Genomic DNA, 14,078 nt, shown 5'->3' with positions numbered 1-14,078 from the left:
TGCAACAGCCTTTTCACCTGTTTAACCCAAAAATCTATTGATCAACTCCAGACTGTCCAGAACTCAGCTGCCAGGCTTTTAACCAGAACAAAGAAATATGACCACATTACTCCTATTTTAGCTTCATTACACTGGCTCCCAGTATGTTTTAGAATTGACTTTAAAATTCTATTGATCACTTTTAAAGCTCTTCATGGCCTCTCGCCTTGTTATATTTCTGACCTTTTAGTCCCATACGCACCAGCACGTACCTTGAGATCCTCGGGCAGAGGTCTGTTGTCTGTTCCAGAGTCTCGACTGAAAACTAAAGGGGACAGAGCGTTTGCTGTCAGGGCCCCGAGGCTCTGGAACAGCCTGCCCGAGGAAATCAAGGCGGCGGAGTCAGTGAACTCTTTTAAGTCCCTTCTTAAAACATATTTTTATAGGAGAGCTTTTCCCGATATTATTTTACTTTATTTTATCCCTTTTATTTTATTGTATTTTACTAATTTTATATAAAATTTTCATGCTCTTATCTTTTTTTTTTTTTTTTTTGTATTATTCTTTACACTTGTTAAAGCACTTTGTAACTTGTTTTTGAAAAGTGCTCTACAAATAAGGATTATTATTATTATTATTATTATAAGTAATTATATTGGTGTTGCTGCACAATATTTGAAAATCTGCAGGATTCATGCATGAAAGGGACTTCCTGGGACTGTGCTACATAAAGTGACCTTCAGCTTGAACTTCAAGCACTCTTACTGGCAACACAGACAAAAGAGCACCTTACTGGCTTTTTCTTCCAAAATGATGAAGAGAGATATCAGCCCTTCAAATATTTTCAGCTTGACCATCAATTGTCTGCAGCTCAGCGTGTCATCAGGCCAAAGTGTGTCTGCTGAAACTGTATTTTAAAACTCTTACAAGGTGCCACCTTGTGCTCTCTTTATTGTTGCACCCTTTTCAAGTAAGTGTGAGTTTTGGGAGACATTGTGATGGAGTAAATGATAGCTAATAGGACACTGGGAAAGCTCCCACTAGACATTTTTGTAAGCAATACACAGCCTTTTCATCCGCTGAAAGCAGGAGGGCTCTTGCTGCTCTAGAGCCGTGTAGAGGATAAGTGTTTCTGTTTGGCCCATGCTCAATGAGAATATGCCTTTGCTTCTGGAGGCCTTTTAAGTGGTTGATGTGGTTTCATTCCATCTTTTTCTTCTTATTTGGAGAGGTTAGTTATTTCCTGAGTCACAGGGGACTTTGGAAGAGATGAAGGAGAGATTCTAGCATGGCTGGGTAATGCAAAGCAGAATTCTGTGTGATCATTTAAGGACTATATATTCTGTATTTACCTCAGACAAACCCTTGAAAAAACATGTCAAGCCAGGGTCTCTTTTTACAACTCCACAGGTGGTTGTGTCTTTGCTTCCACTGCTGCCCTTGACTTCATTGTGTAAGCTTGGTTTTAATTCCTTTGCTTGACATCCATTTAGTTCTGAGTTCTCAATTAAGTTTTCAAACAACTGTCCCACTTTTATGTTTTATTTTATAGCCCAGTATTTATTACACAGTCTGCCATTTTTTTGCAGCCAGAAAGGATAGGCAACACACTAAACTTAAAGCCTTTCCCTCACCCTAGGCCTCGCCTTATGGTCAGAGAACAAGTGTGTACCCCTCGCTGACCCAGCACAAATGAGTGTATAAGTGGACTAATGAAATCAACCCTGTTTTTAAGAAAATTGCACCCACTGAGATCAAGCAGAAGGACTTTATTGTGGTGTAGAGGTTATACTGTAGGTTTCCTGCTAGCACTACAACCAAGCAGACCCTGTTCTGCTAAGGTCTCAGCGGCAGTGGAAAGAGGCTTTAACGACCTGTAGTGAAGACCCCTCACTGTAACCCATTATCAACTGCAGGAAATGCATATTTCAGAGCTTTACACCTTTTTTTAAAGGCTGGTACCGGTAGACTGAACTTCCTGTAGATAATTATCACATTTCGTAGTAAAACTTTTTTTGGTTAGTTGGTTTTGATTATTTTTTGTGCTAAGGGGTTAATAGAGTCTGAGTAGGTGGAGCATTAACAGGACTAAGAGTCTACAGCCACACTTGTGGCTCTGCTGAATATGCGCAAAGCGGTGCTTGGGGAAAAAAAGCATTGTTGCACAATTTTAGTTTAGAGTGTTAGCATGCAAACATACACTAATTAGCACTTAACACAAAGTACAGCTGAGGCTGACAGTAATGTCATTAGTTTTTAGCAGGTATTTGGTCAATAAACCAAATTAATTGACAATTTAATAATCTGGCCTGATGGTGGCACTAAATTATAGGTTAAAGTATCACCAGTTATTTGGATTCATCCTCAGGAATACATGAATGTCTGTGCAAAATTTTATAATTAGTCTTGACCAAAGTTGTATATTGACAGGCTGACATTGCCATTGGCACTTGAGTTTATGGGAACATGAACATCTGTGCCAAATTTTGTGGTAATCCATCCAATAGTTGTTAAAACATCACCAAAAACATAAGGGTTCATCATCTGGAAACCATGAATGTCTGTTCAAACTTTCTGCCAATCCATCTTGTTAATGTTGAGATAGATAAGTGAAAACTTTGACCTGCTGGTGGCGGTAGATGAAGAGTCAGGGGGATTACCAAAGTCATTAGAATTAATTCTCTGGGACCCTAAAATATGTACGAAATTTCATGGCAATCCATTCTATAGTTGTTGGATTAAATGCAGAGGTTGTATTGTACTCATTTTCAAATCTATTTAGGGGTTGTACCAGAACAGGTTTACATAGTTTAATTTTTTTTAAAACAAACATGTCATACTGCACATTGCATCTTGTCTCTAAATGATCTTTGTTGGGAGTTGCACATGCGCAGTTCCTAGTTAAGGACAACTAGCCAATCAGAAGCAGAGAAGGGCGGGTCAGTGAGAAGCCGGTAAACACGGCTTTGGTTCAGCTGTAGGCTACATGTTGCCGACCAGCTTAGCAACATAGACTGGAGCAAGAGTTTCAGAGTGGTGAGTTATTAATCTGTAACAAAAGTATCTTTCATCCATAAAGTTTTAACTGAGATCTGTCTCTACGTCACAGTAACAACTTTATATCCATTGACTGCCTGGAGGGAAGCTAGTGTTTGGAAGGGAGAGGGGAGGTGTGCTGCAGCTCACTGTTTTTCCACCGGTGAAACATTATTTTCTTTTCTTGTGTTGAAGAAATGGCTTGTTTCATTATGCCGTATAACCTTCCTTAGGGAGAACCACAACTCTCTTCAACAAAATGAGTTTCTCTGGAACTTTGGTTTACTGCCTCCCACCAGAGAGATGCAAGGGGACTTCTAGAGAGGTTATTACAATAAGCAGCCTCTGTTAGGAAAAAAAAGTGTTTTATTCCCACCCATTGTAAAAAGATAATAAAGACTTCACATGCCAACCAACAGAATCTGGAAACCTCTGAGCTGATTCAATTAGACATGAGAGGACAGGCATGGCCATCTAATTCATACACAGGACATGCAGAGTAATCTTTGAGAATAAGGCAGACAAAGGCAGCGAGGGCTAGATGAGTTGACAGGTAATGATCACTGAGCGAAGGGAGTGATGAAATGTAGCAGCAAAAGTGATAGACAGAGTAACCCAATAGCCCATATATTTACAGACCCACTTTAAAGTTCCAGGCCTTGTGAGTCACTTTGCTGTTTTTAGTGCTGTAGTGGGGGGCACTGAATTTAGAGCTGTTGGTCAGTGTGTCAGGCTTTCAGACTATTTCTGCTGAGAGGTCAAGGGCACAATCACCTCCTTAAAAGCGGAGCAGATGCTAAATGGGGCCTGGGCAAGCACAGGTCCTAATAACCAGCAGCAGAAATGTTCTGCTAGAATAATGGAGGCTTTGCTTGAACGAATTGGTATGGGACTCCAGAAAAACGCAATCAGATAAAATGAGTTTAATAAAACATTGTTGACATGTTGATTATTAAATCAAGACGAAGATGAACTTAATGGTGAACTAAGTGAGTGAAGGGCAACGACACCCCAGTGATGTCAATATCTGTGCCTGTTGTGTTCTATGTAAGCATGCACACTGGGAGCATAAAGATACACCACAAAGTGCCCTGTTTCTCAGAGTTGACACCTGTCCGGTAAAAACACAGCTGCTAACATTTTGGAGGTACGAGGTTTTCACAGGACAGCAACATTTTGCCCTCCAGATCGTGACATGCTAAAGTAGTAACCTTGACTACTTACAAAAGTGTCTGGTGTGTGCGCTACCGGTGTCAAATGGGACACATCACCTGATGCAATGCTTCGCACTGCAGCTGATGTGTTTCTCCCTTAAGACTTTACAGATGTTCTTTGCATGCCATGAAAAAAACTGGCATTCATTTACAAACTTTGAGGGAATCTTGGGTTCCTCCTGCAGAGTCAAAATCAAGTGTAAAATAAAAGCATCACGCATAGTTTGGAACTTAACTGCAATTTTAACCCCGGCCTTGTGAGACAATTTTAGCTGATTATTCAATTTGGCAAGAAGTTATTCAGTACAGAGCACTGCTGTAGTCAAGGCTGTCATATAAGCCATGTTCTGTATACCCTGATGGTCGGGAGGCAAATCCCTCTCTGGAGTTTTTATTCTCCCACAATCCCCTTTGATGCCCTAATGACTGCCTTCACTGCCATAGTGAAAGCTTGAGATTGAGAAACTGTACACCCCGTCATGATACCAACATGGTAAATTCCATTGCTGTGAAATATAATAGTATGTCTTGGAAATATATTTTTTTTCTTAAAGATATTTGGTACTGTGAAGACACGAAAAGCTACCCACACAGGCTTGGGTTGCGCTGGAGCCAAATGAATTTTCCAGGTCTAGAGATTAGCAATACAACAGGGAGATCCCTCTTCTGGTGCTCCACTGATTCAATTAAGAGTTTAATCAGGCCTTGAATTGCATATTGTTTATTCTTCTTACCTTCTGCTGAGAGCCCTTGTACATTCACTCCTCTGGCGTCCAGGAAACTGAGGCAGGCGTCCACATTCTCGATCTGTCGAGAAGACGGCAGACAATCAGCACAAAGGACAGACACAGCAAGAATGTGACAATACTTAACATTCAATGAGCCTAAATGTCTCGGGGCAGAGGGCTCAGAGGACGGGGATGATCAGCGTTATTACCCATAAAGCACGTCATTGTGTGGTTATTACCCGACCCCCGCTCAACCCTGGGACCCGGCTGCATGACATAGTGACCGCAGTATGTCGCCACCTACACAGCCCGGGGTGCAGCCCGCTTAAGCACGTCACACACAAGCTCATATGCATGCACGTCGGCAGTAATGCGATCACACAGACACTAGAGGCAAATTAACAGTAAATTCCCATCTATACACACACATCCGGGGACACTGTAGATAGAATCAAACACACACACACACACACAAACACAGGGTGTGTAGCTCAGTGTGGCCCACTTGAGGCCTTTCACAACATGTCAAGAACTGCCATCTCTGCCAACTGGTATCAGTTTCACAAAGGCCCACTAAAGTTGCAGTTATTGGGGGGATTTTTGCATTCCTTGACAGTGGCTAAAGAGTGGCTTCATTAGCATGGTGGCCAGCCGCCAACGCCCCTCAGGAGGTCTGTTGTGATGAGGTCAGAGGTTGCAGTGCTCTGCTTCAGCGCAGTGTGCCAGGGCCACACAAAGGGCAGACTGGGCAAATCAGCCAGACGTCCAGCAGGCAGTGATGATTCATGAGCTGTAACTGCTTAACTAGCGCTGTAACTAAAGCGTTCCCTCGCTCTCGTCATAATGCTCTCTCATGCAGTGTCCCAGTATATCTTTATTAGCAAGAGGGATATTTTGTAGAACCATATAATGAGTCATATCTGCACATAGGCCATTTGGATACTTGCTGATTCTTCTCTTGCTCCCACTGAGCTGAACTTGATTGTCCTCAGTGGCTTAATAATGTATTTCTGTGACATTTATTCAACTGAGAGAAACAGCCCTCTCTTAATGGTGCAGAAAGCAGAACATGGTTCATTTAGTAACGTTTGTTAGCTCATGAACATGCATATTTTGTAGTTTCAACAAACTTTTATGTTGAGATCTTTTTGGTTTAAGAATATAAATCCAGTCGTTTATGCACTCTGAAGTTTGCTGTATTTGAACTGAGAAGAAGCTAACTCAGCCCATTCGACATGATAAATGTCTGAAGAATGACATGCACATTACGGCAACTGTATAGAGATAATTATTATAGTGTATGTTTGCATCCAATACCTTTATTCATAAAATACACAACATACAATCAAGCAATTCCGGCCTGATCCCTAGTAAAACCTAAGTCACTGACTGGTAGTTCCATCCATCCATCCATCGTCAACCGCTTATCCTGCATACAGGGTCGCTGACATCAGGCGGGCTACACACTGGACGCCAATCCATCGCAGGACCACACATAAACAAACAAACAACCAGTCACACTCACGGGGAGAACATGCAAACTCCACACAGAAAGGCCGGGGCAACCGGGGTTTGAACCCACGACCTTCTTGCTATGAGGTCACAGCGCTATTCACCGGACCACCATGCCGCCCTTGACTGGTAGTTGTAGTGCAAAAAGGTCAGTTCAAACATAAATGAGTAGTTAAAGTGGTCGTATTATGCCTATTTTCAGGTTAATATTTATATTCAGGGATTGTACCAGAACAGGTTTACATGGTTTAATTGTGATACTGCACATTGCTGCAGCTCTGTGCTCTGTTTTAGCTATGGAGTGAAGCATATCACTTCTACAAGATCTTTGTTGGGAGATGCACATGCACTTTAAATAGTTAGGGACTACTAGCAGAGTAGGGCGGGTCCTAACAAGCCGGTAACCACTGCTTTGGACGGGAGCAAGAGTTTCAGAGTGGTAAGTTTTTAATCTGTAACAAATTGATCTTTTTTAAGAGGAGTGTTTTCTGTGTGAAATGGTAACTCCCTTTGGGGTGGCTTTTTCATTTTGCAAACCTATTACATGCACAGAAAAGATATATAACATAATATAGGAAAGGGAAAAAGCCAAAATATCACCTCTATAATATAATATCATCACAAATACAAAGGATCTGAATGACACATTTTGTTGGTGTAGTTCACAACATTAAAAAAGTATCAACAGCTTTTCGGAAACACTGTTTTGGTTTTAGAAGAAATAATCCATATGAAATTGTTCAGTGAATTATCCAGAGCTCAGTCAGCCTCACTCACATGGAATAGATTATATGTCAATGTTGTACAGTGTACAGAGACTCTGACCTTTCCACTCCCCACAAGGAAGCACCAAGCTCAGCACAAAAGGGAGTGGGGAGTGCTAATACTAACAGCCCCGCATAGAAAGGTTGACTAAGAGACTACAGGTGGATGTTGAGGTGGAGGTGGGGCTTTTGAGATGCTATTTGAACAACGGCAGCAGAAATGGCAGTAGCAGCAAGTGGAGACTGTCCTCACTATGAAAAGCAACGGCATCAGTTCCTTCAGAAAGTGCCCCGAAACTACATCTGTTTACGTTCAAATTACAGAGTCCTCTAGCGTTGCCATACAGCAACAAAGTCTCTGTAGAGAGGAGGTTGGGTGGAACGACTGGTCAACAAAACAATTTCCTTCCAAAATCATTTAAAAAAATCTTTTGGTAGTTTTTTAAAGGAATATCACTATTGTCCCCTAATCTTAACAACTTGCTATTTAATGTCACTACGGCAACAAAAGCCCACCCAACCCTAACGCAACCAAAACCATGATATTTCCCTAAACCTAGTCAAACCTTAACTATAACATTGACACATATAACACAAGTTAATTTTTTTGGGATTTATAATGACTTCGTCCTGGTGATAGAGGTGTCAGATCATTCTGCAGGGCATGGACACGGCAGCAAAAGAGTGAGCAGGACACTAAGTACACCATCATGTTTAAAAGGGCTTGTCGGATTCATATTGCAGCGAGAGGAGCATGCAATGTGAGCGTGATGGCAGATTTGAGCTGCACCTTTGAGAGCACCTCCCCCGCTGTCACTTTCTCTCCACAGACTGATGTGTTTACACTGGTTGTATCAACACGGAGCCCTGTGGGACAAGAAGTCACATACAGGGCTTCTCCATCTGCCTGACACAACTCACAACCTCCCACTTCCCAATGCCACACACATTCCCACAGCAGGCACCAAACTCCCTCACATGTGGGCTTCCATACCCTCTTCAAACATGCTGCACACACAGACTGACACATGTGCAGCCGGCGTGCCAGCTTGTTACCCCACACACGCTCTCAGAAGTTTGTATGTGGACAGACATGTGCAGTGCAGTGTTTGCAAATGCTCATTAGCGCAGTCTTAATTAGAATGATCATAGGGATGATGTGGGATGTAGCGGTTCTCAAACTTTGCCAAAATGAACAGCCGATAGGCACGGATAATCTGTAATAAGCAATATTTGCATGATAACAGTTATTTTTTGTTGAGGGACAACTAAATAAGGCTTGGAAGGCCTTGCTGTAGCATTTTGCATCTGTTGCACAGGCAGCGTGTGGGTTCATCTGTGTGTTTGAAGGCTGGTTTAATAGCTGACAAAGACAAAAAGGAGTGAACTCATAAACACACAGTAAATCCCTCTAGTTGGAGACAGATCTCTGTCTTTTACAGGCATCACCAATGCAACCCGTGCCTTCTTCCTCCAAGCCTTCAAGTGATACTCCAAACAGAAATTCTGAGGCTTTCAGATGAAACCGCTGTTTGTTTTTAGTCGGCATTAACTCTAAAATGACGTAAACAAGCAGAATAATGATTGAAGGCGTTGATGACGGCTGGGGCATTAATGTTCCACAGGGTTCTGGCGATGTTTAACTGCTAGTTTGGTGGGCGGTTTGGCTTTGCGGCATCCTGTAACAGCTTCTTGAGAAACCAACATCATTTAATTTTCCAATGCAGGCTGGCATCAGACAGATCCACATAAGCCATTAAAAGCAATTTGGAAAAGGGCATTTTGATGAGGCACAATTCACCCAATCATGAAGTACTTAGAGCAGGGAAAAAGGAGCACAATTTTAGGAGTGACAGGACGGCACATGTGCAACATGTACTGTGGGAATGAAAACCTGCCACTACGCCTGGAAGAATAATGAGGGGGAGCTGTTAAGTTTCTGTAATAATCGGCTTCAATTAAGCAATGTTTCATTTACAGAACCACACTACAAATCAAAATATCTTGTTCCAAATGACACAGTCAGCAGAGCGGAGAAAAGCTCGTACCATAGCTGTACAGAGTACAAAACTGCATTTCCTGCTTCAACCTGCCCCTCGCTGTCTCGTCTTAAATCACTGATAAGTTAGCATTTATGCTCCAGGTGGAGACTGAGGGAAAAGATTATACCTTATATCCATTACTATCCTGTACAGCACACAAGTCTTAAAAGACAGATTGAAAGTGCTCTATATTGGTATAGAACGTAAAGCAGTGATGTCCTTGTAACCTCTGGTGTTTGAAATGATGAGCCCTTCAGATTTTCAAGAAATCAGAGACTATTTATTCTTCAATGGCTATTCAATGTATTTGCATTCTGTAATTATCTGTCTTTATAGTAGCTTTCACGGTTAGTGGCTGAGTCCGCCAACTGGATTCAAATTGTCTGCTACACATGAAGGATTCACAGAACAATGCATGCATAGAATCCAGTGTTACTGTTAATGTTTCTCATTGATGTCAGAATCCGTGTTTATTGTTCACTGTCATAATGCTAACTCAACAGTTTCCACTGCTGCTGCATCACATTAAAAGCATTCAATAGGTAAAAAATTTATTGTGAAGCAGTCGCAGGAAACGCAAAGTTTTTCCTGTATTTGTCACAGAGGTTGGCACTGACAGCGATGGTTTGTCAAGAATGCGCAAAACAAACCATCTCCATGACAACTGAGTAACTCCATCCACTGAGGAAGGCTACAAGATGTGTTTTCAAGCTTTAGAAACACCATGGAAGTGGACTGTGATGAGATGTTTTTGTTCAAATTGCTAAATCCAAGGTCAAGAAGGAACCTCTTAACTGCAATTGGTTAAAAGATCATCCCAGTGTTTTTGGAAATGGTAGCTGCTTTATTATCAAATGTCCTATAGAGTTAATTTATTTGAATGTGTATTTCTTCTGTTCCAAGACTTTAACAATTAGCAAACAAAAATCTATCTGAACTTTAACTACATTACTGTTTAATGATATAGTATTCCAGCACCTCCTGGGGGATCCTGAGGTGTTCTCAGGCGAGTTCTGGGTCTACCCTGGGTCTCCTCCCAATTGGACGTGCCCAGAAAACCCCTGAAGGAAGGTGCCCAATGAAGCATCCTAATCAGATGCCCGAACCACCTCAGCTGACTCCTTTTGACGCAAAGGAGCAGTGGTTCTACTCCGAGCTCCCTCTGGATGTCTGAGCTTCTCACCCAGTCTCTTAGGCTGAGCCCAGCCTACAGAAGAAATTAATTTTAACTGTCTACAGTGTCATTCTTTCTGTCACTACCCTACAGCTCATGAACATAGGTGAGGGTTGGAATGTAGATCGACTGGTAAATGAAAAGCTTTGCCTTCCGGCTCAGTTCTCTTTTCCCCACAGTGGTCTGGTACAACCGCACCAATCCGCCTGTCCATCTCAAGCTCCATTTTACTGTCACTTGTGAACAAGATCCCAAGATATTTTCTCTCTATTTCTTAGGGTAGCAACTCACTTTCAACTCAGAGGGAGCAATTTGCCTTGCACTTTTTTGAGTAAAAGAAGCTGAACTGCTGTACATTGTCCGGTTATGGTTCTACTAGCAGTCAACAAGACAAGGGTAGTGTATATTGGCTTTAATTTGCTTTGCCACATTATGGCACGTTTTCTTTCTTACATTAAAAGACAAGTGAACTCTGTCCTTCTGAACTTTTAATACAGCATGGAAACGATCACATGTAAAAGAGTTCCTTGTAAAAACATGACACATCCAAAGCATTAAATCTCTACAGCAAAGTTGTGGCATTTCTACAGTACTTCAGTGTATTTTTACACACTTTCCACTCCTGATAAAAAGTGAGACTTGGTGAGACACAAAATGAGACACTGGCTACATCTGCATGCTTGCAGCTTAATTTGTTCACGTCCCTTCTCACTTCTAAAAAGTGTGCAGGGGCACGTTGGGCCTCTTTAAAGGTATCAAGTGACTGATGAATGATGGCTAGAATTGGAAAGCGTTATCCCTTAGATGCAACTGTCAAATGTAAATGGCCCAACACCTTAATTACCACTTCCTACGGGAAAGAAAACCTTCAAGACAGGACTGGAAAACCAGGCGTTTGCGCTTTACAGCACGTAAGCACAGCTCAATAATTGAAGGGTTTTAACCCAAAATACTACATATTCACTGGAAAATCCGTGCCACCTTAAATCCCTAAGTCAGCATTTCAAAAACTCAGATGACTCGATCTTCACAAACAGAGCTATTTTGTGAGTACATTTTGGGATGACTCAGTTCACTTCTAGTTTTACTTTCCTATCCGTTTTACTTTCAACACAGTGGTTATTTTCAGAATGCTGTCAATGTTTATTAATTTATTTTACCCCCTTATGAAAGTTATGCTCAAATCTTGTTCTGGTGGTTGGAACCTGAATCGCCAGTGAGGTCAGGGACAGACGTTAGAGGCTCTGGGTTATTTGTGTTCCTCAAGGAAACTGAAACAGCAAAAGAGCTGATTAGCTTTTGAAGCATCTCTTTAGATTTTTCTTTTGCTGTAGGCAGAAATCAAAGTCTAGCAATGAGTCAAGGGAACCCAGATAAATCAAATAGAAATCCTTCACGTACAAACCACTGTCTCATCATTTTAAGTTGTTTTTTTCTGCCGGCAGATCAAAATAAATACCAGCTAAACCTATTAAAAATTTGCTTTGCTTCAGACACCCGTGTATCATAGTTAGAGTTAGAATGTTGAGAAGATGAAAACACACTTTTTTTGTACCTATAAATTCCACTTGAAACTTAATGAGAGCAGAGCCCATCACTCATGCTGAGGCGACACATAACTGGGATGCTTTTCACCGCCAGAATATACTTTATAAATCATTGTTGTTGAGCTGAGCTGCTTTGAAATCCAAACATTTACATGCAGACAAAGCCAAATCCCTCTGCTCATTGCAGCTGAGTTGTAGCCCAAAGGTTTTGATAACAGAAGGCGAGAATTAGCTGTGTCTTTTTTTCCCATGAATAGCCAAGACCTGAAGGACATGGCAGCTTAGAATACTTTACTACACCGGCAGAATCTGAAGCCACTCAGCCTTCGTTTTACCAAACAACTCACTTCTCTCATTGTCTGTCGCCTTGCAGTCAACTCTTTTCTTCAGAGTCGGGGTCTGACACTTGTGCTTCCACTGGTCTCGTCCCAAACACTCCACTGATTCCTCTTTCACCCTGCCCTATCATTCACAATGCGTCCAAAGCAGACAGCTGCTGACAGACGATGAATCAGAACGGATCAAATGGGACAGAGTATCAGAGCAGGTGACGGACAGAGGGGAAACCGGGTTAAGGAACCTGTCTCATAATCCAGGGTTCATCGCTTCTCATGTCAAAATCCAAAGTAAAGAAACTTTTTCTCATCTGGCATGGGCTAAAGAAATGTTATATGTAATATTGATCACGGGGGCAGTCCCCATGATCCCTTGCCCTGACTGAAATCTTTCACGGATGACAGCCGAGGACCTGTCTTTCCTAAAATCTTTTTTATTTTTTTTATTTTTTAGAAACACTGTGAGTGTAAACTTCACACATCCAGATTTATCTCGCTTGCTCAGGCTCACAAAGTCAATGTTTGCATTCATAGCAGCCTAAACGATATGAAACTGTACCCCATAAAACTCTTTCTAGCGCAAGAAAACCAAACTAAAATGATTCAATTCAAGTAGCCGAGGCTTCGGAGACAAAACAGGCTCCAAGCTGATTTTTATCACATCATACCTCATATTCGTGTAAATAAAACTATCATTTTCTTTAAGGATTTTACTGGCTGTGACGTTCCTAGTTCTTTAAGAAACTACTGTACTAGCCAAGTCAGCATATAAACACACATGATGTATAATCAACAGGATCTGCATGGCAACACAAGCCTATATCCATGGATGTCTCAATTATATATGGTGGTTCAATTTCAAATGTTTACAGCATCAAATAACTTGGAGGGCCTCCATGTGGCTTTGCGCATCTGCTGCACAGACAGGCTGTGTGTCCACATGTGTCTGTAGGCTATGTGTGAACGAGTGGCTGAGAAAGAGAGAGAGAGAGAGAGAGAGAGAGAGAGAGAGAGAGAGAGAGAGAGAGAGAGTGTGTCAAACAAAGATGTTTCATGCATGACAAAGACCAACGAGTGAGCTTATCAGTATCCAGGTTAATCTCTTTAAATCCTATTTCACTGCTCAAGTCTCATTATCACATCTGTTGATGATGCCATCACAAAAAAATAGCATAAGGATGCAAAGCACACGCGAAAAGCCCTTTTCTCTCTCTGTTCTCCATTTTACTTTCTGTCATTTTGGACAAATTTTAGCCTGGGAATTATGCGTAATTCCACAACAGCAAAATGGTGAAAGAACAATAGCAGCGTTATCAGTGTCATTGTAAAAAATGTGTGCCATCATGGAGTTTGACTTCAGAAATGGCCGATTTAGTGATGCACTTGTGTGAGATTGAGGAAGTCGAAGCAGCAGTCTGTCAGACGGTCCCTGAGTCCCTGCCAGGTGAGTGTCCACATACAGAGCTGTAAGAAAGGCTTTAGGACTCTAGGTCTCTAGTCTAGAACACTGAGATGCAGCTGGAAACCTAATCTTGGGTTACCTCATCTCAGTTGATGCATTTGTAAGTAAATATATAACAAACAGCTGAATGAAAGTATAGAGGCGTTTTAATTAATCTTCATACCAGGGTGCATTAAAGTACGCAGCAGAGCAGGATAAATGAGTGGAGGATGTTTTTCTGGGTCCATGGTAATTATTTCTAGATGACTTTAAAGCTGACACTAGCCGGCTGGGAATGACTCGACT

General features: G+C 41.7%; 1 protein-coding gene across 6 annotated transcripts in view; it reads right to left on the bottom strand.

Moving 5' to 3' along the window:
• Positions 1-14,078, bottom strand: part of nav3 (neuron navigator 3) — a 375,602-nt gene that overhangs the window by 116,341 nt on the left and 245,183 nt on the right. For all 6 annotated transcript variants that reach the window (XM_046072613.1, XM_046072614.1, XM_046072615.1 and 3 more), the window contains one exon: positions 4,964-5,036. In XM_046072613.1, coding sequence (XP_045928569.1) covers positions 4,964-5,036 — 73 coding nt within the window. The remainder of the gene's footprint in view (positions 1-4,963; positions 5,037-14,078) is intronic.

The sequence above is a fragment of the Micropterus dolomieu genome, linkage group LG16, assembly GCF_021292245.1.
Source record: "Micropterus dolomieu isolate WLL.071019.BEF.003 ecotype Adirondacks linkage group LG16, ASM2129224v1, whole genome shotgun sequence".
In the NCBI taxonomy this organism is placed as follows: Eukaryota; Metazoa; Chordata; class Actinopteri; order Centrarchiformes; family Centrarchidae; genus Micropterus; species Micropterus dolomieu.
The sequence above is the reverse complement of the archived record's forward strand: the minus strand, read 5'-3'. Positions and strand labels throughout refer to the sequence as shown.